General features: G+C 28.9%; 1 protein-coding gene across 2 annotated transcripts in view; it reads right to left on the bottom strand.

The window, feature by feature from the left end:
- Window positions 1-270: 270 nt before the first annotated feature.
- LOC142326408 (cytochrome P450 4C1-like) overlaps window positions 271-25,328 on the bottom strand; it is a 52,364-nt gene continuing 27,306 nt past the window's right edge. For both annotated transcript variants that reach the window (XM_075368894.1, XM_075368892.1), the window contains exons 4-12: window positions 24,534-24,621; window positions 20,388-20,573; window positions 17,717-17,786; window positions 12,225-12,351; window positions 11,244-11,310; window positions 9,551-9,687; window positions 7,711-7,945; window positions 2,388-2,567; window positions 271-804 (exon numbers count right to left, since the gene is read on the bottom strand). In XM_075368894.1, the coding sequence (XP_075225009.1) occupies window positions 614-804; window positions 2,388-2,567; window positions 7,711-7,945; window positions 9,551-9,687; window positions 11,244-11,310; window positions 12,225-12,351; window positions 17,717-17,786; window positions 20,388-20,573; window positions 24,534-24,621 (1,281 nt within the window). In that variant the 3' untranslated portion in view covers window positions 271-613. The remainder of the gene's footprint in view (window positions 805-2,387; window positions 2,568-7,710; window positions 7,946-9,550; window positions 9,688-11,243; window positions 11,311-12,224; window positions 12,352-17,716; window positions 17,787-20,387; window positions 20,574-24,533; window positions 24,622-25,328) is intronic.

Below are 25,328 nucleotides of genomic sequence, written 5' to 3'. Positions count from 1 at the left end.
TAATTAAAGGTAGAGAATAGATTATACATTCGAGGAACTTCCTTGGATTCAAGACAACATTACAGAGACGTTTTACTGAATGAGGCTCTTACAGGCAACCTGTGGTAAGACCCAAAGGGACTAGGAATGGAGAGGGTGGTATGGTGAATTGAATCATGGTAAAGTGGTCTTCTATACAAAATTGTCAGGTTAGAAAAAATTCCATACTGTAACTTTCTATAAATTGTATGTTCTGTGTATAGAATTTAAAAGTAAATAATAGAAGATCAATCTCATTAAAACATTTATTATGTAAAAAATAATTAATTAATACTAAATTTATTTAAATCCATTAATATTGCAGCATTTGTAATATCAGATTTGTTATTATTGTAATTATTACTATTACCAGTTATACTGATAATGTTTTCAAACATGTTTATTGTCTGCACAGGAAAAACTGTTATTTACTTTAGCTTAATAAAATGCCACCACAGTTACTATACCTGAAATGCTACAACTCTTCCTGAAATTCCGATTCATTTAATCCCAGGATCTATACTATGCTTGAATTTTTCAGTTTTTTAACAAATCATTAATATTAAATGCACTGGAAACAGCACTGAAACCAATGCTAATCATTACAAGAATCATGATAAATAAATGGCTGCCGTGGAATTAATCTTATAGGATAACCACCAACTAATTCTAACATTAAACCCGGCTTGTGTTTCATTTCTTCAAATTTTAAATCACATTCAACTTTAAATTTTCTTAATATGTTTGTTAATAAAACTTTCATTGATGCCATGCCATATCGTAAGCCTGAAAAATAAAATAAAAAATATATGATTGTTTTTATATCAGATAATACTTATGATGTAGTAATATATGTAATATACAGAATATTCATATATATACACAATTCTACTATAGTTAAACTCTATTCACATATACATAAAAAAAATATATATATATATTTTTTAGTAGATGTAGGAGTTAACATGTAAACTTGTGAACCAAATGATCTTGAGTTCATTTCCAAGCAAGTTTCTTGCATCTTTTCACATAATACTTTGTTTATCTCATATTCTTCATAGATAAAATATGACCAAAACAAGCGTGCCCAAAGGTATAATTACAAAATGTAATATAATTCAAATCTTCTTTCTACAAAAAAATGAAAAAAAAAGTAATGCAATAATGTAAAACCAAGAAAAGAAATAAACCTTCTTCATGGTTAGCCAGTTGATGTATTACTCAGAACACCAGCTTCTTTAAAACTAGAAAGAAAATCTCATTTTTCCAGCTCTTTCTACCTCTTCCTAACACAAACATTTTTGTGATGTTTATCACAAAAGCATATTTTGTTTTACATATTATAAATGCAATATACTGATTGAACAGAAAAACCTTCAATTTTTTTTAATATCAGTGACCTCTAAATTCATGCTCAAATAATCTTCCTTATTAACTCAATCAGGGAGAGCAGGTTAATCATTCCTTTACAGTACTCATCCCTTCACACTTCTTGGATATCTTCTTCAGTTAATAGTTATCATGGGAATTACATAAACTGCTTACTACCTTGACTCCATCTGTGACAAAGCTCTGGTGCTGTCCAGCGACTTTATTCCCTATTAATTGTATACAAAAGTAAAATTAAAAGTCTGTGATGAACTATAGGAAAAAATGGACCGCTTAATCTTTCTACAGACTATCTGAATCTATTCAAAATTAATTAAGGCAATAATCCTCAGTTCTACATAAAATAAAAGAATATTCTCTTCACACCTTTTATTTAGTTAAAATTATTCAGTCAAAAGTTATTGAAAATTGTTCCTGATCAATCACTATCAACACAGGTTATGTCTAGGCTCATAATAAGCCAGCTGCTTGTATGCAGAATTTAAAATTTCTGATAAAGTACTAGTAGATTAACTATTAGAATTAAGAATATGCCAACAGTGACTTTTTTGAGAATAATTTTCTGCTTTTAAAAATAAAGATAAATTTAACTTTTTACTCTAAAATCATAATTTAATGAGATGAATTTGTATGATTTTACAAAGATTATTAATTAGCTCTTCTCTTTATTAATTAGTTTAATGATGTCAACATGCCAAGCCTGTGGTAATGCAGGAAATATTCAGACCTTCAAGTAACTCATTTATTCTGATCTGGATGATCAATAAAATCATTACTTTTAGAAAATTCCACTCTTACACTGCTGATTGAATAAATCCTCTAATATTTATGCAATGGCTAATGGAAAAGGTTTTCAACAAACCATCAGTTTTCATGTAATTCCTAATCTAATTGTAATTGTATTATGGACAATGTTTTAAAACTAAAAGATAAAAACAGTAAATAAAAATATTATTTTTTAAGAATCAACAGGAAATTACCTGGACAACCTCGAGGACCAATACTGAATGGTAAGAAGCTGTGTTTAGGCCTTGAGCTAATATTTTCAGGAAGAAAATGATTTGGATAAAATTCATGAGGATTAGACCAATAATCTTCATCTCTATGAAGTAGATAAAAACTTAAATAAATTATTGCTCCCGCTGGAAGAGTAAACTTATCTGCAAAAAAGAAAATATATATATTATATATATATATATATATACATATACAGCAATTACCATTTAATGAATATGAGGTAACTACTAATAATTTAATCAAATCAGAATCAAAGATGGATTCTGGAAATATAACTGCAATAATTTTTTGCTTGTTGTTATTATTTGACTTCTTAATTTTTCAGTTTCAAGTTTATGAACAGATTAAAACATTAACAGATAATTTATCAGTAAAAAGTAGATAGTTGCAAAAAAATAAAACCTAATTTTCAATACCATACTAATGTATAAAATGAATATAAACAGCAACCCTGGTACATGGTATAAATGGTAAGAAAAGTTTGTCTTACCATGGAAGTTATTTATTATAGTTTTCATTTTGGTTTAATGGTTTTATTATATCTAGTAATTCTAAAGAAACTGATTCATTCTTAACAAACAAAATTAAAATCATGAATCAGTTTGAATAACAACATCTAAATCGGTATCTCACAGAGAAGCAACTGCTTTGTTAAGAATATATACACAACAAAAAAAGAATAGTAATAATACATGAGTGAAAGAAAAAGAAGGAAACTGGAAGGAAGAAAAAGCCTAGCCTAGTAAGTGAGATTCATTCATGTGATTTAAATAGGCTATTCAGCATTTTAAAAAAATGAAGGTTAAAGTACAGAGATAGAAGAACAATTGCTAACATAAACAGGAACCAGTTAGCAACAATAATAAGCAAAGAACATAAGAAAGAAGCTGTAATAAAAAAGGGAGTTTGACAAGGATGTTCCCTATCCCCGTTACTTTTTAATCTTTACATAGAACTAGCTGTTAATGATGTTAAAGAACAATTTAGATCCAGAGTAACAGTACAAGGTGAAAAGATAAAGATGCTACCATTTGCCGATGATATAGTAATTCTAGCTAAGAGTAATAAACATTTAGAAGAAACAATGAATGGCATGGATGATGTCCTATGCAAGAACTACCGCATGATAATAAATAAGAACAAAACAAAAGTAATGAAATGTAGTAAAAATAATGAAGATGGACCACTGAATGTAAAAATAGAGAAAAAATTATGAAGGTAGAAGAATTTTGTTATTTGGGAAATAGAATTACTCTTTAGTAATTCTATTTCCATCTTTATGGACGAAGTAGGAGCGATATAAAATGCCAAATAGCACAGGCAAAATGAGCCTTCCGTCAGAAATATAATTTGTTTACATTAAAAATTAATTTAAACATCAGGAAAATATGTTTGAAAGTATATGTTTGGAGCGTAGCATTATATGAAAGTGAAACTTGGACGATCAGAGTACCTGAGAAAAAAAGATTAGAAGCTTTTGAGATGTGCTATAAGAGAATGTTAAAAATCGAACGGGTGGATAAAGTGACAAATGAAGAGGTGTTGCAGCAAATTGATGAAGAAAGAAGCATTTGGAAAAATATAGTTAAATGAAGAGACAGACTTATAGGCCACATACTAAGGCATCCTGGAATAGTCGCTTTAATATTGGAGGGACAGGTAGAAGGGAAAAATTGTGCAGGCAGGCAATGCTTGTAATATGTAAAACAAATTGTTAGGGATGTAGGATGTACGGGGTACACTGAAATGAAACAACTAACACTAAATAGGGAACCTTGGAGAGCTGCATCAAACCAGTCAAATGAATGAAGACAAGAAAAAAAAGTCTGTCTCCAAGAATGAACCAAACAATTATTTATAAATTTAGTTGGTCATCCAATAAAATTAGTAATAAAAATATTAATTTTGGATGCTTTCTGTGTGGCACCAAAACGTTGGAGCATTATCTCAGATAATTTTAAATGTTTTAAAAGATTAATAAATTATACTGAGCAAGCTAATGAACACGTAAAAGAGTATAAAATGCCTTGAGAGTGGATAAAATAATTGTTTGATGGAAATAGAAATCATTTACCAATCTAGGAGATCATAACTGATGAAAAAATTAAAATCTGCTGCATAGAATTGAAAAAAACAGGATTTGAAAACAACAAATACCAGAAAGAGAAGTCATTAGTAATCAATAATTAATATCATAAATTCAATTTTGAGATCATAAATTCAACAGTAAGTAATAAAGTATGACTGTAATTAAAAACATAAGTAAATTAATTAAAAAAAGAAAATAAAAGCTAAAATTAAAATTAAAATAAATATTAAAAGTAAAATAAAACTACTCATAATAAGTAGTTTCTAGTTGATGAACACAATGCAAACTCTTTAATCAATTTCAGTAATAAAATAACTAAAATTTACAAATCAAGTAAAAATTTAAAAGTAACTTCTTAAGTATTCACTGTTCTAGTACAATAATCGCAGCTCCTAAAAAGTTAAGTAATTTATTAGGACAATAACATTATAATGCACAACTTATATCACATCAGAAATGCAACTTTCTATTTAAGAAATAAAAAATAAAAAATACTGCTTCACTATTACTCTGCAATAATGTTTTTGTATATACACTGTAATTCTAATACTACAAATTATATTATATTTATGTTAAGATAAATTATTGACCTCCCCTCTAAAATAACTTTATTTTGGTATTAATGAAATTCATCCAGATAATTATGTATTAATGAAATTGTACCAGTTGCTGTACTATGTTATGAAGGACACAATAAAATTAAATGCTTCTTTTATCAAAAATGGAAATGAATTTTAAAATTCACTTCTTTTTGAACAGACCTTTCTGAATCATACATCATGAAATAATTTTCATCCATTCTTCATCCATTTTGTGCTAATGGACCACTAATGTTTTTACTGTATGTAAAAATAATAATAAAATCTGTTTGGAGAAAGGAAACGTTATCATTAATTATTACTATTTCTTTAAAAATATATGTAGTCAAAAAGTAATCAGATTTGGATTCAGTCTATTAGAATGAAAATTCTAATTCTATAATTCTAGAAGAAGAAATCAATAAAACACAATCGAGAGACTACTCTACTGCAAAACCTTCAAAAATCAGATCCAAAAAAATGAACCCTTACCCTTCTAATAAAGAATGACAATGGTAAACTGGACCATAACAATAAAGACAATGTGAAAATTCTAGCTAAATATTTCAACAAACTTCTAAATTGCGAAGAACCGATAGAAACTTCAACGCCAATCCCCAATAAAAAAACCCTCCCACAATAAAAGAAGTCTACCAAGTACTATATGAGATGAAGAAAATTACAAAACAGCAGTAGAAGATCAGATTTTTGTAAGATCTGTAAACATGCAGGAAGATCAGCAAAATTGCTTCTTCAACAGCTTGTAAACATCTGGATCAAAGAAGAACTACCAGAACACTGGACGACAGCCCTCATCCATCCGCTTCACAAAAAAGGGGGAAAAACAGACCCTAAAAATTACAAGGGAATCTCACACCTAAACAAAAAATTCTTTCAAGAATTATCCTCAACAGGATAGGTTTACAACTTATCTAGGAGAATACCAGGGAGGTTTCAGACCCTGGAGTAGCTGTCCGAACTAGATCTCAAGCTGTTAATTCTAAGTTATCTTGGAGTACATACCAAATTAATAAACATGATAAAACTGGCCCTCACAACCGCTAAGTCGAAAGTAAAATTCAGACGCGAGCTCTCAGAATCATTTGCGATCAAAACAGGACTATGCCAAGGTGATGGGCTTTCACCAATGTTACAAATATTCAACTGCTTCTACAAGTGGTTATGAGGGAATGGCTCAAAAAATTCTTCCCAAAAGTAAAAATAGGCCGAAACTTGATTTTGTAGACAACTTGGCACTGCTAGCAAACAACATATGAAGCTAAATCACAGATATTAGAACTTCAAAACATTGTAAATAAAACTGTATCATCGAAAATACAGAAATTATGTCCCAAAAACCAACACTATTAAAAGAAGTAAACATAAACGGTAATAAAATCACAACTGTAACCCAATTTAAATACCTCAGAAAAAAAAAACAAATATAACAAATAAATAATAACAAACAACCTAAATAAAAACAAACCTCGATCCAAATAAGAAGAAACAAATTAGTTAAAGCTAAAAAATTAACCTAATACAACTTACAATTAAAAATGCCTACCAATAAGTGCAAAAATAAGACACTACAACACAGTTATAACCAGAAACCACTTATGTAGCAGAAACACTCTTCCACCTGAACAAACAATCAAAGACACACAGGCTCCACAAAATCAAAAAACGAATTGGAAGAACCTGCATCAATAAAAGGTACCAGAAAGATGGGTACTATTGGATTATGCTTAACAAGGTCATGTACAAAGTGTTACAACCCATCACTGATACCATACGTAAGAGAAGACTAGGATTCTCTGGACATGAGAATGCAAGATTCAAGACTTTTGTAACAGCTGGAACAGTACAATATTTACTTGAAAAACACCAAAACAGGATGCAGATGGATCAGAGAAATAAGAGAGGATCTTACAGCAAATACACCACAGATAAGATAAAGCTAAACAAAAAATCGAGAATAAAAACACTCACTTCACACTCACAAGAAAAACTCACAACATGAACATTTTCAACACTAGAAAGACCACAAAAATCAGAATGAATGATAAAGTATGGGGAGCACTGCAAGGCCCAAACAATCCCATCAAAGAGACCTGGATAATAGATTGATTAAAGTGGTGATAAAAGATAGTAATAACAGAATGCAAATTACAAATGAAGATATTGTAATTTTTAATGTTATTGTTAAGTCAGTAGATTTCAATATGTATTAATTCAGATTAATACATGGATAAATTTAAAATAATGGTATCAATTAATCGGGATGAATTTCATTAATAATGTTTACCAAGTCTCTACATATACTCTAGTTCACCAAAACAGAATCAGATAACAGTAATGGTATATGAATAAAATTAACTTCTTTTCGTTAACTTTTATCAAGAATGAAGTTTAGTTCATATGAAAATCATTTATCATAAATTACAGTAAGTGTACATTGTTTTAATTGGTTGTAAAAATATTTTTTCTTTCTGAAAATTTCTAAAAAGACTAATTCAAACTTGTGGTGTCTTCATAAAAAAGAACAGAAGATTATTAAACATAATGATTAGTTTATTATAATTTACATAAATAAGAAAACCTATCCTGTCAATAACTTACCCAGTTTTACATCTTCTGTTAATAAGCGTAATGTATGTGGAGCAGAATAAAGTCTTAATACTTCTTTGATTACCATCTCTAAATTTGTTAAGTGTCCTAGATCGTCCACAGTGACATATCTGTCAGAGTTTCCAAACAACTCATCAATTTCTCTATGTACCTTATCTTGCCAATTTTTATATATTCCAAGCATTATAAGGACGTAACTATCTGATACTGCTGATGTATCCATTCCCTTTAATAAAACATACATAAATAAATAAAATTTTAAAAATCAGGCAATAATATCAAAATGGATCACATAGTCAAAAAGGAAATTAATTTTTATGATTCACTTTTTATTCTTTTTTTACTGATCTTTCTGAATCACAGTACAATTCATTCTTCGACTGTTTTGTGCTAAAAGACCACTAATATTTTTACTACATGTAGAAATAATAATAAAATTTGTTTGGACAAAGGAGATGATGTCATTATTATTAAGTTACTAGTTATAGTTTTAGAATCTTTAAAAAATGTATCTCTTATAAAGTCAAAAAGTAATCATTTTTACATTCAGCATATAAGAAGGGAAATTACCATTCAAGATATTGTAATTTTTGATGTCAATACATTTTATTTGTTCCAGTGAGTACAGTTTGCCTCAATGTTGTATGTACTGTGTTATAGTGACTGTATTAGTTAATATTAAGTGTTTTAGCAGATGTTCATATGTACATATGCGTGTTCGGTGTCACACTCTAAATCACCATATATCTCCAGAACTACTGGACCGATTTTGACCAAACTTGGTCAGACTGCTTCTATATATGGAGGATTGATGCAATTAAATTTTCAACTTAAAATGTCAAGGGGGTTAGGTTGTAAAGCAAGGTTATCCTCAGTATCTCAAGATTTTGCCTAATTAAGGTCTCAGTTTTCTTGAGCACATTTGTTAACAATTAAAAAATAATATTTGCAAAAAAAAGTGTTTGCAAAATTGCACGCCCATTCCAAAAAATTCTCTAAACTAGTGGCTAAGTGGGTATACTTTTCTTTTTCTGTTTAGCCTCCGGAACCACCGTAAGGTATATTACTTCAGAGGATGAATGAGGATGGTATGAATGTAAATGTATACTGTATCAATAGTACCCCCTGTTACCACAAGAAGCACTAGTGGTAACATACTAAATTAAGTTGTGTGTGTAAACTGCATGAAGGGAAAGTCCTACAACTGTGTTGTCAGTTTTTTTTTTTTAAACAAACAGTAACATCAAATAACTTACATATACATAAAACTATAACAAATAAATCAAATAAATTAATGAATTCACTATAAGCATTACAATCAGAAAGCACTGCTTAAGGTAAAAATTTGATTAATATAGAGAAAGGAAAGGTGTGATTTGAAAATAAGTATTATGTAGTGTATATATTTTAATTATATAATAAATAATATTGTATGTGTAGAATAAATATTTAGTTTAGGTATTGTTGCATCTGTGCATAATGAAAAGTACTAAGCAGAGGCTTGCAGGATTGCTACTCACTGTGCTCTTAGAATTTGGAGAACCCTTGAATGGCCTTGAGAAATCTATATTACAAGATATGGCACATAAATAAATTGCATATAGATGTTATAGGAAGATGCCCTTTACTTTTTTATATGATATCTACTCAATAACAGGTAAAGAAGTATATGAATAACAAAAGTTTATTAAAATTTTTGTAAACACAAAAGACTTAAACTTTTGTGTTAATTCTTCTTTCATAGAAAATAAACAAGAAATAATACTTATTTTTATCATAACCTTATTTTCATAAAAAAAATTATAAATAATAAATAAAAAAATTAACTTACTCCAATAATAACATCTAGTGCTTCAAGAGCTAACTCATGGTCATCAACATTTTTTTCTATGTCACAATCCAAAAATGAGTCAATGTAAGGAGCTGCTTCAAATTTGTCTTCATCTTTGTTTCCATGATTATGAAAACCTACCAAACATATCCTAAATTAAATGTCATATCACCTTTTAAGAAAATAGGGTATATGCCTATAAATCTGAATTAATTCAAACTAATGTCTGTCTAGAATATAAGAAATAGTTAAAATTGGACGTCTGCTTATGAAAATTCCATAAAATTATACTATTTGCAAAAATATTGTAGCAGCTGATATTATTGATTTGTTTTGATGGTATGTAATATTAAAAGATTTTTCATCTCTTGTCACATTGTTTGTGTCTGCTTTCCTTATTTCTAAAGTATAAGTACAAATATATATTTTTGTCATTACGTAAGTAATCCATTCAATAGTTTAACTCATCTAATAATATTAAATTTGTATTAATCACTATTTGGTAATAGCCCTTGTTTGAACATGTCCCAGACATCTTCAATGTTTGATTACAAAAAACTATCAGTGTTAGACACAATTCAGATCTCAGTATATAAATATAATTCTAAGTTAGATGTGTAGTGAATCAGATGTTGGCCAAATAAATTATTTATTTTAAACATCCCTTTCAGTAAAAAACCTTGGCCTGTCAGAAGTAATTGTTACTTTATGAATGATTTTTGTGCTGGTCCTTTTGAAGGACACTTCACTGTAGTCTGAATGAAAGTTATCATAATTCTTGGAAGCATACAGCTGAAAGGGAAAGTGGCTTTAATGTTTAAAAAAGGGTCAAGTACAGTTGAAGCCAATAGCTAACCATCAGTTGAGTAAGAGCTTGTGTGGGTGATAACTTTTAATAACTTGTTGAGTCAGACAACTTTTATCTCTGTCAGTTCTTTAATATTTTTGAGCTACAACTGGATTAAAATTATACTTGGGTATCAGGTCTATAGGGAAAAAGGAAGCATATTAGTTGGCCAAAACGGTATTTGATTTCCTTTACTGAACCTGAACCAGAACTTTAGCAATATCTACAGAATTATAGCAAATAATGGACAAAGAAGGAGTATCAGAGATGCTAGAAAATTTCTCCTAACCAGAGCCTTTAATACATCTCGAAGGAAGATTCTCTTCCTTCGAGGAAGACTCTTCCCATTACAGGCAGATAGAGATTCCATACGTTAGTTTTGTTCATGGCCTATAGAGAACAGAAGATTTGTCACAAACAGCATGATGCCGCAGAAGTAAATAGATTCTTAATCACTGAGAAGCAATATATAGATATAATAGATTCATCACTTGAGAAGCAATGTTCAGTTCTACTCAACAAAATAAATTTTAAGGCATAATGTTAAGGAGCTGAGTACACAAAAACACCTCTGTGGCTAAGGTATGTTTTTCTGGTCTCCTTTCGCAGTTGGCAATCTTCAGTAACACATAATAATTGAAAAATCACATAAGTCATTCCTTCATATGCCTCGAACTACAATATCACAAGATCTCTAATGAAGTTGCTGCTGAAAAAAAATACCTAGTTACTTTCCAAAGTATTACACAGAGAATAGTAAATGAAAAAAGAATTGTAATAAATAAAAATATGAAAGTAAAGTAAACTGTATTCCACAAAAAAAAAACTGTTTTTTATGAATATTACCATTTTCCTCTGTGTCTTTATGCATCGTTTTACGTTCCTTGAGAATTTGTCTTCTCCTCTTGATTACCTGTAAATTACACAAATTATCTTTTACTCAATATAAACAAATTAGTTGCATGTATGTGAACTCATCGGCTGGAGGCTGAATTTAATTATCCATGAAGCCATCAGTTGCTATTTAAAGCAGTCAACTCTATAAAACTATTCAGATATTCTAATACATTGATTGTTGGCCTTAATTCTTAAAAGTTGGTTTTTTGTGTTTTTTGAGCTCATATTGTTTTCTGCCTGCACTAAAATATAACAGTAATCAAACATAAAAACTGCTCAAATATGGTTTGTGTCTGAATCATCTAATGACTTTATGTTACAATCAAAATTTTTGTTGAGCTATGTTATTTATTCATTTTTTTTTTTCATAAGAATTACAGTTATCAAGAGTACAATAAAGAAAAATGAATAAAATAGTTTTATTTTAGTCTTTTCATTAAGCTAACATAAATCTTTTTCTTCATGTTGGTCCATTAGTATCCTTGAGAAGATAGATATGTCCAAATTTGAAATAATAGAATTCCTACTACTGATTGATGTAGACTTAGGTGTACTAACAAATGTGAGTTTGATAGCATAGTGAGGAGTTGCTCCTGCAATTATCATCATGTTCTAACTAAACAAAATTATAATAAGTTAAATAAAACAACAAAAAAAGTTGAAAACAAAATTTGTAATATTAATATTCCATGTCTACATCATGAAAATGATCTTAATTTATTTGAAATATTTTTAAATTTTTTCAGCTTTTTTTACTTTTCACTTTTGATAGTGTTGTCTTCTTCATTTGTCTTCAGAAGATCAAGATAAAATAAGGGAAAACAAAATAAAAAAAAACAACAAACACCTTACAACACATTATATACGTAATTTCATCTATTTACTATTAGGGTGATTCATAAATAAGAATTAAAAAATCTAAAATCATACCGTAATTGTAAATTGGTGGATTCTGTCAATATGTCGAAACATTTCTTTCCCGGTCTTTGTCATTTTAAAAATAAATGATGGATATAGCCACGGTTTATACATTCTTTCCAAAATTATTTCAGATGATCTAAATAAGAAATAATTAAATGAGTACATAATGAAAACTATAACTGAGAACTACAATATTATTCTACATATAATTATATTAGTAAGCCTAGAAAATAGCATTTAAAGAAAACAGATATTAATTGTAAGAATTCTAACAAGTTTTTTTTTTTCGCAAAGTTATATTAGTTTCATTTTCAAGTTATTAAGATGCCATTAATTTCAAAACAAAATTCCACAAATACATATAATTATTTTCCAACCATTTTTATCTTATTTATGTTAATATCTAATTATTCTGATAATAAAATGGTTACTACACCAAAGGAGTGAATTAAAGACATTAAAAATCCAAAAATCATAATTTTTTGGAGCTGTCGTTTTCATCTTTAATTTCTTATTAATAAATGTTACATGTCAATAAAAAATAGTTATTTATAAATGTTAAATACCTTGATCATTGAGTGGTTGTAGGCAACTTAAACGTTAGACATAAGTCCATTTCTAAAAATTACTTGAAGAATAATAAGCACCCAATGCATATTTTAGAAAAAAATACAATTTTATATCAGCACACTAACCAACAGAGCTGCAAGTGATATTTAACTCTTCAAATCATTTTTACCCTACTCATCAGAAGAAATGACTGTATAGTGAACATTATTATTCTTAGAAAAAGCAGCTCATATTAGTGTCTACTTTAATTTTCTCATTCATATCACAGCCACAAGAAAGACTGGGTCAGATAGCATAAAGAAAAATATTAATGTATCCCGTTACTTACATGTAATTCATGGTGTATGCTATTGGGTTATTAAGAAAGTAATTTCAGTTTTGTAGTGTGATAAAGCTCAGTTTTTTTTACACAAAGAATGAACTTTAACCAATTGTATATTTTCCATTTTGTCCGATAACCTTTTGCCATCTTTCTTGAAACTTCTTGATTCCTGGACTCATAGTCCAGGCCCTTATAAATAAGGGTCTTGGCCCTTATAAATAAAAAACTGAACCTAATGCGTTTCAAGTTATAAATATTACTGAAAGTTTTACCATTCAAAGAGTTTTGTAAACTTTGAAATAGAGATATGATAGTGCAAGATTAGAGGGATATAGGATATCTCATCCCTCATATATGATATATGATATATGAGGGATGTCACTTCCTGACTAAGCTTCAATAATTTTCCACGCGTTACTAAAGATGTGTATGGCCTTGCATTAACTAGGTAGTAAAAATTTTTTTTGCTATTTGGCGAATCTGGCAATTTTTCTTTGATTGCTTCCTCCAGTTTCACTAGTTGTTAGCAATAAACATCTAAATTGATTGTTTGGTTCCTTGGAAGCAGCTCAAAATACACAATACGCTGTAATCTTTCCAAGTTGACAGCATGATCTTTTTTTGATGCAATTCAGCTTTCAATGTGGCTCGGCTGGTTCCTCATGCTTGGACCATGATCATTTTCAATTTATGTTATTGTAGACAATCCATTTTTTGTCACCAGATATGATTTGTTTCAAAAAAGGGTTGGCTTCATTTCACTTATGCATATTACAAATATTGATTCATTGTGTTAAGTGAATCTCTTTCAGTTCATGCAGAACCCAAATATTGAGCTCCTTAAAGAATACAAGACATTTAATGTAATTTTCAATTGTTGTGTTTGATACATTTAACCTCTCTGCAATTTCTCACAAAGACAATTTGGTTCAATTATGGCTTTGATTTTTGATCTTCATCGGCTTCATAGGTTGATCTGAACATTGTTCATATTTGAATTAAAGTTTCCACAACAGAATTTTTTAAACTAATTTTGACTCATGAGTTCTGTGAGGCGATCAACACCATAAACATCTTAAATCTCTTTGTGAGCCTCAGCAGCTTTCTTGCCTTTATAGAAATAAAAAAGTAAAATTTGTCAAAAATGTTTGTTTTTGCATTCCTTGTTAAAATTGACCATAAACTAACAGGTGCAAACAAAATTACACACAGTTTGTTTCTAAAGTTTGCTAAAAGTGACAGCTATCAAATGCCAAAAGAAAAAATCATAACACTGACTGATGGAAATCCTTCAAAACAAACAAAGCTATCTATTTGTGAAAACTGAAATTATTTTCTTGTCAATTTCCATATTGTTGTTCTTTAGATTAATTACACGGCTGCAGTTAAAAACAAATAAAATTTATATAAAAAAAAATACAAATAAAATAGTTATATAAGTGGATTTAATAAATTCATGTTAACGACATCATATGATTAAACTATTTAGCACTAATTATCTTGTACACCAAGGTATTTCTAAAAAATACTTTTTATGCTGCCTATCCATCTAATAAAACTTACCTACATTACATAATAATTTATTACTTTATTACTATCATGCATTCATTAGTTCATCATATAAGTTATTCTGTTAATAAACAGAAAACTGCTGTATTTTATGAACATTGTTGTCAATAAATGAACCACTTAAATTTTAGTAATAGAACAAGTCATCAGTTGAGAGACACCTTACCATACCAAAGTTCATCCTCCATCTAGATGTTTAATTTTTAAAGTTTACATAAATAAAAGTTTAATTTTTTTTATCAAATAAATAAACAAATAAGAGTATATATTTAATGATAAATAGATTTAAATTATCTTAATACATATTAATAAATAGTATAACAAATAGCACCAGATTATGATCCTACTATTGCAGTCTATTGTTTAATTTATAAATAGTAATTTATGAAGGCAAATCTTATTAAAAAATGATCAAAATATTAATTTTATTTTGATCCACTTGTCATTTTCAAATTTAAGTTATTTATTTACAATTAACTAACCCCTAATATGTAATTTTTCAAGTATGTAGGCTATAAATTTGTTATTAATGATTTCAAATCTGACATAATAATAAACAGAATACTAATTTATTATCTGTATAATGTGAAATAATTAAATTCTTAACACTGTAAATTAATACTAACTTACCCATGCTTATATCTTGTTTTGTTTGCAAATAACCTTAATTTATATTTATGTACATATGTATATATTTTAGTGTTTACATTTTCTTTTATATTTAAGAAAATATCTTTCTTCTTTCATATATATTGACATGTTACTAATAGTTTGACATTATAACAAACTTATGTGCCAGCCATTTAATTAAAGGACCTTTCCCCAAAGTTAGCTGTTTTAAATGTATTTCAGAGATGTATTAAACCTATTAATTGAAGTTAAAAGTATGATGCAAAGAATTAAATCTTGTAAATTCTTCTTTAAATTCATTTATTACACAGTAAATTAGCTGATGTTAATCATCTGCAATATTTACTAAAAAGAATGTCATTTATTCTTTCCACCCCTACCAAATCAGGCAACAAAACTGTTTACATGCGACTCAACAAATACTTCAGCTTACAAAAAAGGGCCTTATTATGCTTCCATTGCAAGTTTTTTTTTTTTATAAATTACCAATCAGATTAAGAAAAATCTTTCTACCATTTTATTTAAAATACAATTAAAAGATTTTCTTTTACAAAAAAATATTATTCAGTCAATGAATTTTTAAATAGTAATAATTAAAAATTCTTTAAATCCTGAATTTTCTTCAACTCTGCACAACACATGTATAAAAATTATTTTTGAATTATGTTTTACTTTGTATTTATTTTTTATATTTATAATTTTATAAGTGTGAATTTAGTGATACTGCTCTAATCAGTGATTCATTTATAGTATGAAAAGCAATCACTACTATGAAATGGAAGATGTGATTATCATAAGTAAAACTGTGATTAACCTAAATACTTACCATCAGTACAACCAATGTACAGTAACATTCTACAGTAAATTTACCTTCTTTTTATATAAAAAAAATTAATATATTCTAGTTCTTTAAAAGTCCTATTTTTATATTTTTACAAAGGTTTATGTTTGGTTTAGAATAACTTTGTTAAATGGGTAATAAACACACAAATGTTTTAGACTAAACTTGTAGAAAATTTGATTGTGAATAAAATGGTATGAATAAAGTTCACAGCAAGCAAATACAAACATAAGAATTTCAATTTTGTTTTATTAAAAACAGAACATATAAAAATGTGTCATTTTAATTAGGTATTAAATGAAAAAAAAATTCAGTATTACTGGCAGTTAAACAACATTTAAATGTGACTTTTTTAAACAAGTGAATTGGACCTGGTCTCCAAGGTCGCCTGACTTATCTCTGTGTTAAAACGTGTGGGGCCATTTGAAATCATTAGTATAAAAACAAAAGTGTAATAAAAGGTAAGAGTTAGATATTAGAATTCTCAGTGTGGTACAACTAATACAAAACCCTATTGAAATATGGAAAGCAACAAAAAACATGGTTCATCTAACAGAGTACTACATTCACTGCAGCGAAGGACATTCTCAGCAGTTTATTTATTTGTTTTTTAAATATTTAATTTTTTTGTTCTAATATTGAAAATTTTGTTTTGTTTAATACCTAGATAAAATCTAACACATTTTGATACGCTTTGTTTTTAATAAACTGAAATTCTTACATTTTTTCTATGTTGAGTTTGTTTACATTTCCTTAGCTTCATTCTTTTATCACATTTTGATGAGTTTCGGAACCACTCCATTGTCAAAGCTTGAGTACAATAAGTTTTAATAATGGAGTGGTTCCGAAACATGTCAACATGTGATAAAAGAATGACACTGAGAAAAAGGTAAACAGTACTCAACATAAAAACTATGTGATCTTAGCAGAAAAGATAATAGTAATTATTATTTTAATAGCAATTCTTGCATTTGTTGTTTAGTTTCTGTGTACATTATTCATACCACTTTACTCAGAAACAAATTCTCTGCAAGTTTTATCTAAGATATCCAGTTATTTTACGATAAACATAAAGCATTTTCTAACACCGATCTTTTAATCCATACAGTATTTCTCAAAAATTACTAAAAATACAGTTCTGAGACCTATTCTTTTTTGATTTTTCAAGGTTAGTTTTCTTGTAAAACCACTAAGTTTTACCCTTAATTTGGGTCCCAAAAATTACAATCTGGGTTAATTCTACCGAACGTGCAGAAATCAGGTTAAAATCTTTGCCAGTTGACATTCGCTAACCAAGTGTTTGCGAACGTAAGTTTATTTGAACATTCTTCTTTATTTTTTACCAGTAGAACCTATTGTGAAAGTTTATTATTAAGTTCTGAAAAATAAATAAAAAGTGAAAACTGACATTTATTAAATGAAAGTTATTTAGAAAATTACTTCAACCTGTTTTATTCACCTTTTTTTATACTGAACTTCATAATATTTTTTTTTTTTTTTCATTTTACAGGGAGTTTTTAGGCATTCTTGTTACAAGTTACTCTTAATAAAGAATAATACAAGTGTTACCTTGATACATCTTCTGGAAAGGTAACATTGTTGTCTTCAATAAGATTCATGTTAACACCTAGTGAAGTTCCTGTATCAAAAGAATTAACACCAGTTAATAATAATTCAACATAAAATAGGAACAAGAAACTTGTGCCTGTTGAATCTATGAACTCAAAGGTACTATTAACATAAAGGTAATTAACTCATGGTATTAAAAAGTAATTTTTTAAGTAGGAATTGTTTTGTCATAAACTGATAATTTATTGTAAATCAAAATCCTTGTTTTTACTATGAAAATATGTCAATCTATTTTTCAACACCCAAGGATTTGTGAAATACAAGTTATTTATCCATATTACTCATCTAACAGCATGACAAAATAAAACATTTAAAAATTGAAATGTTGCATTTTCAATGAGACATGATTTGAATGAAAATCATTCCTCCTGAGAATCTTTTAGAACTAATTATCCAACTCCTTCTCAGCTCATTGATGGTAGTACAGTTGACCTAATGCTAGGCTGATATAATATTTTAAACAAATTTTGTTAGTTTATAAGTTTTGTAAAATTCAAGGGAATTGATATTAATACTTATGAGCTAAAGGTAAAATTTACACGTTGTGATAATTATGTACGTTCCCACTTTCTATGAAATGTTTAGCAAATGTTGATTTTATTATTATGTGTAACGCCTGTCAGCTTATTTGTACCCACAAGGGAATTTATGTTCTGTTTGTGTGATATAGTATTTAATGCAATCATTGCATTTTAATTTTTTAATTTGTGATTATTAGTTTTCTTTGAGATCTTACACATTCTATTTGTATTTTTGAAAGCAACATTGCAACATTTAATAAAAATATTATTAATTCTATATGACTACTGTTGATATATTTTAGCATTATATATATTTTATATATAATGCCACCTATTATATCATAATAGAAATAATAAAGAAATGACATAATGTATATGAGTGAATTAAATCTAACCATTATGTAACAAAGTGACATAAATCACTTGGTGTGTTTGTGAGTAAGTAGTGTATTTTAAGTAGCATGTTTTCTGTAAGTGGAAATGGTTAGCAACTGAAGTCAGTTGTTTTATTGCATTGAATTCTTCATTGTAGATGTTGGCTGATGAAGGAAATATGTACTCATATTAGGTAGTGTAACATGTGTTAGGAAGGGAATGTTTGCTGTTTTATAGTGACTGGATGTGTTGTGCATAATCATATCAATGATAGTGAGTTTATTATATATTTATAAGTGTATCCTATCTCTGATGTGGTAAAGTTAACAGTTAAGTAATTTGTTTGCGTGCATATCCCACAATAAATAGAAAATTGAAGCAGATAAAATAACACTGAAATAGATAATAATTGAAAATGATTTAAATATAGAAAAGGAACTGGAATGTGTGACTTTTGTTTGGAACGTGGAATTGGAATGTGAAACTTTTTGTTTCCTTTGAACAAGGGTATAATGTCATTAACATTATGATGAAAGCATAATATTTTCTCATTGTTCTCATTGTGTAATATGTCAATGTTTTCGAAGTGCTATAAACTATTTCAGCCATGAATAGAAATTTGTGAACCTGTTGGTAGACCCAATTAGGAATAGTACTTATTATAATTATATGAAGTTACTTTGTTTTTTAATTTAATTTTTACCTAATTTATTCCTTTAAGGGATTCTAGTCAAACTAATCTTTGCTTACTTTACCTGTATCAAAAGTATACTTCTATTATTATTGAGACTCATATGGTGATTCATTATACTTGACAAAAATGCCAAAACTATAAAGTATCAAGTTTTTCTGGGAAGATTCCAAATTTTTTTTAAGGTTTTAATTGTAAAAATTTATTTTGGATATGACTATTTTTTTTTGGATATGATTTATTTTTGGATATTAAGGTCAAGAGAATTAAATGATGTGTTTTATTCTTATTCTGCAGTCAAATCTGATTTAGGTGTAATTTGTTGATTTAAGTTTGTAATGAATGATGTTATCAGGATCAGGCAACATGGTCTTCTATTTCTTTTAAATAAGAGTATTATGGAATACAGGCGGTTTGCAGAATGATATGAAGATATACACATTGATGTGAATAAAATTTATTGAATAGCATAAGAATAGATGATAATACTTTAAAATTATTAATAAATTCAGTTACAGAATATTAGAGCTTTTCTTCCAAAGGTGCAAGGACTTAATATCCAAGGCTCTGAAGAAGGCTTCAGTGAAGTTTCAAGTTGCAATGTTGTAAGTTACGCTTGTTTTAAAAAGTTTAGGAGACCTCCTTCAGTACAAATTGAATAATATTTTTTATGTTGTGTTTCTTTGTTTAACATGCTATTTTACTCAATTTTTCTGTTTTAAATCTCACACTGTTGAAGCGATTTTTATGTGCTGTGTAAAATTTGCATGCTGTGGTATATCTATTTGTCCTACTTCTATGAGGCAGTTTAATTAAATTGTTGTGTATAATGTCTGTCTTATCTGAACTAGTACTATATCTCTTGGTGAGTGTACGCTCAATCTGTCCATTATAGTATTTAAAGCAATCCATACAGTTAATTTGTATTAAATTATGTTTATAAATAATAAAGAAATGGTAAATTATGTAAACCATTGAATGTTACTTAAAATTAGATCAAATCAAAAAGATTAATAACACTCACGACAAATCACTTCTAATGTACAACGCATTAAGGAATGAGATACATCAAATGTTCCTAATCCTGTTTTCTTCTTTAAATGTTCTACTAGCATCAAACTCTGTTCATTAAATACTTTAACATAGTTTTCCATTACATTTCCAAGAAACATTTTATTTACCGTTTTTCTTTGTCTCTTCCATACTTCTCCTGTAAAAATAATTTAAAATTAACTTGTACTTGGCTCATTAATAAAAATTAACCATTCCCATAATCTACATATCACAGAACAGAACAAATGAAAATGTTATCAATAAGAAACTGATTCTATAAGAGTACTGTTACTTGTAGCTTTGATCATAATAGGAAATGCCAAATAAAACTTATTAAAAATGTAAATTATAAATAAAAATAAAGTAATATTTCACATTGACAGGTTAGAAAAGTAAACAATTAGACAACATTTTTTAATTACTTTTTTTAAAGATAGGATGTTTGTTATTACTAACAGTTTAAAAGATTTTACTGAAATTCAAGTTGGAAAAATATATTATTTAAGCATTTGGTAAAATAATATTTTCAAAAACAGTCAAATAAAAGAAAATATTTATTTTTTTTTTAAATGAAGGATCAGACAAAATTTAACAAGATTGAGAAATGTTGAAAACATAGTAAGTAATTTTTATACACTTGTTTAACAAACAAAAAACAGAAAATATTATTTATAATATTATTTAAAATATTATTTATATTATTTAAAATATTATTTAATATTATTTCAATCATTTCAGCTTTCTGCTTTCTTGATAAAATATAAACAAAGCAGGTTTAAGGACACAAAATTAAAATTAAAATAAATAAAGTGGATAATGTATAAAATCTCTTAAAATATAAGAGATTGAGAATGTTATAAGTAACATGCGAGGGCGTTACATGATAACTTAATCAGACATACAGAAGAGGTAATATCTTGATCATTGGTTTAATTTGTTGGTTTTGTATTCTGATTATATTGTTACCATAGTAACCCTCGGGAACTTTAAATGATAACTGGAATTTGAGATAAGGATGAGGTTAAGGCTTGTTTATTGGTCTTTTTTTTCGGCTATCCGATTCCTATTTTATTGTTACCGTAGTAACCTGCAGGGGCGTTAGATTATAACTGAAATGTGAGATTCGAATGAGGACAAATTTTGTTCATTGTCCAATATTTTTTCTGCTTTTCTATTCCTATTATATTTTTAGCTTTGTAACCTGCGGGAAGTTAAATTATAATTGTAATCTGAAAAACAGATGAGGACAAGTCGTGTTCATTGGCCTAATTTTTATCGGCTTTTCTATTCAGATTATTTTGTTGCCGTAGTAACCGGCGAGGACATTAAATGACAACTGAAATCTGAGATACGGAAGAGGGAATATCTAGTAGTTTGGTTTTGTATTCTGATTATATAGTTACCGTAGTAACCTGCGAGGGGATTAAATGATATCTTAATCTGATATACGGAAGAGCGAATGTGATGTTCGTTGTTTTAATTTTCTATTATCTTTTCTATTATGATTATATTGTTACGATAGTATATTGCGAGGGCGTTAAATAATAACTGTAATCTGAGATACGGAAGACTACAAGTCTTGTTCATTGGTCCAATATTGTCGGTTTTTCTATTATATCTAGATTATATTGTTACCCTTGTAACATGCGAGAGCGTTAAATGATAACCTTATTTGACATACGGAAGAGGGAATGTCTTGTTCATAGGTTTAATTAATTTGGCTTTTTGATTCTGATTATATTGATACCGTTGTAACCCTGGGAGACGTTAAATAATAACTGGAGTTTGAGTTAAAGTAGAGGAAAAGGCTTGTTCTGTGGTCTATTTTTATCGGTTTTTCTATTCTGATTATATTGTTACCGTAATAACCTACGAGGGAGTTAAATGATAACTGTAATCTGAGATGCGAAAGAGGGAATGTCTTGGTTATTGGTTTAATTTTTATTGGCTTATCTATTCCTATTATATTGTTACTTTAGAAACCTGCGAGGGCGGTAAATGATAACTTAATCTGAGATAAGGAAGAGGGAATATCTAGTTCATTAATTTAAATTTTATTGGCTTTTCTAGCTAGCCGATAAGAATTTGACGAATGAACAGGACTTTAATTCTTCTGTATCTCAGACTACAGTTATCATTTAACACCCTATCAGGATACTATCGTAACAATATAATCAGCTAGCCGATAGGAATTAGACCAATGAACTAGGCTTGGCCTCTGCTGTATCTCTGATTACAGTTATCATTTAACGCCATCGCAGGTTACTGTGGTAACAATATAATCAGCTAGCCGATAAGAATTAAACCAATGAACAAGGCTTGCCCTCCCATTTCTCAGATTACAGTCATCATTTAACGTCCTCCCAGGTTACTATGGTAACAATATAGTGAGCTAGCCGATAAGAATTAGACCAATGAACAAGACTTGCCCTCTTTCATATCTCAGATTACAGTTATCATTTAACACCCTCGCTGGTTACTATGGTAACAATTTAATAAGCTAGCCGATAAGAGTTAGGAGAATGAACAAGACTTGCCCTCTTCCGAATCTAAGATGACAGTTATCATTAAACGCCTCGCATATTACTACGGTAACAATATATTCTCAATAGAAAGACCTATAAAAATTAGACCAATGAACAAGATTTCTAGTCTTCCGTATCTGAGATTCAGTTATAATTTGACGCCCTCGCACGTTACTACGGTAACAATATAATCATAATAGAAAAGATGATAAGAATTAAATCAATGAACAAGACGTTCACTCTTCAGTATATCAAATTAAGATATCATTTAACCCCCTCCTAGGTTAAAACGTTAACAATTTCATCAGAATAAAAAAGGCAACAAAAACAAAACCAATGAAATAGGCAGTCCCTTTTCCGGATCTCAGATTTCAGTTGACATTTAATTACCTCGCCGGTCACTACGGCAACAAAATAATCTGAAAAGAAAAGCCGATAAAACAATAGGTCAATGACCAAGACTAGTCCTCTTCCGTGTCGCAGATGACAGTAATCTTCCGCAAGTAACTACGGTAACAATATAATCAGGTTAGAGAAACATATAAAATTTAAACTATTGAAAAAGACATTCCCTCTTCTGTATCTCAGATTATGTTATCATTTAACGTTCCCAACAGATAAACTAAGAATATAATAGGAATCGGAAAGATAATAAAAAATGAACAAGCCTTATCCTCATCCTTATTGCACATTCCAGTTATCATTTAACGCCGCCGAAGGTTACCACAGTAACATTCTAATCAGAATAAAAAAGATAATAAAAATGAAACCAATGAACAAGACATTCCTTTTCCGTACGTCAGATTAAGTTATCATTTACCGCCCTCGCAACTTGCTAAGATAATAATATAAACTCAATAGACCAACTGTAAAAATTGAACCTATGAACAAGAAATTCCCTCTTCTGTATCTCAGATTACAGTTATCATTTAACGCCCTCCCATATTACTATGGTATTAATATAAAAAGCTAACTGATAAGAAAGAAGACCAATGAACAAGGCTTGCCCTTTGCCGTATCTCAGATTACAGTTATCATTTAATGACCTCGCAGGTTACTATGGTAACAATATAATCAGCCAGCCGATAAGAATTAGACCAATGAACTAGTCTTGGCCTCTGCTATATCTCTGATTACAGTTATCATTTAACGCCCTCGCAGGTTACTATGGTAACAATATAATCAGCTAGCCGATAAGAATTAGACCAATGTACAAGACTTGCCCTCTTCCGTATCTCAGTCTACAGTTATTATTTAACGCCCTCGCATATTACTATGGTATTAATATAATCAGCTAACTGATAAGAATTAGACCAATGAACTAGTCTTGGCCTCTGCTGTATCTCTGATTACAGTTATCATTTAACGCCCTCGCAGGTTACTATGGTAACAATATAATCAGCTAGCCGATAAGAATTAGACGAATGAACAAGACTTTGAATGAACCAAGCAAAAGATACAGTTATGAAATGCAAAGCACTGAGATTACAATCAGCTTCTATTCTGTTATTAGAACAGAATATTTTGTTGCAAAAAATGTTACATAGCTTAGTAAAAAAAAGTAAGTGCTAAAAAACAAATTCATATTTTACCTGATAATGTGAATGCACCTTTACTTCTACTTTGGAAAAATGAGAAAAGAGCACTTTTATCAATAACTCTTGGATTACAGCAAGTAGCCTGCAAAAAAACCAGTATTACATACTTCATAAATCTTATATACAGAATGTTCAAGTGGTTCCATCACTCAGTTGTTTATACTAAATGCATATTTTAGTTAAAATGCAAATATTGGTGTGAGGTGGGTAAAATAATGTTGAAGATGTTGATACAACTGGAGCTAAATTGAGAGAACTGTTTATTGCATGTAAACTTCAGTATTTCCAGTCTGTGTCAAGTATTGGGTTTTGATCAAGTAATCATAATCATGTGCTATTGTTTGTTAAAATGCAGTTAACTGTGGAAGAACGTGAATTCATGATGAAACTTATTTAGAGACAAAATCTCATGTTGTGTGTCGGCGAAAGTTCAGACAGAAATTTGAAAAGGAAGCACCAGTGAAAAGTGTTATTCAGAGGCTAGTTAAAAGATTTCATGAAACAGGTTTGATGTTAGACCAGAAACATGCCAGACACATGTCAGTTTTAATGACGCAGGTTGGAGAGGATATTAAAGTGGCAGTTTCAAGATCTCCTGGTAAATCTTTGTGAAGACTAAGCTGGAGAAAGAAAATTTCACTAGGTTCAGCCAATAATGCACTGAAGAGAGTGCTGAAATATTATCCTTATCGATCGAAGGTTTTCAATGAGCTAACTAATAATGCTGATTATGCTAAAAGGGTTCACTACTGTCAGTAATTCAAGAACTTCATTTGAGGCAACATTGGC

The sequence above is a fragment of the Lycorma delicatula genome, chromosome 6, assembly GCF_047948215.1.
Source record: "Lycorma delicatula isolate Av1 chromosome 6, ASM4794821v1, whole genome shotgun sequence".
Lineage (NCBI taxonomy): Eukaryota > Metazoa > Arthropoda > Insecta > Hemiptera > Fulgoridae > Lycorma > Lycorma delicatula.
The sequence above is the reverse complement of the archived record's forward strand: the minus strand, read 5'-3'. Positions and strand labels throughout refer to the sequence as shown.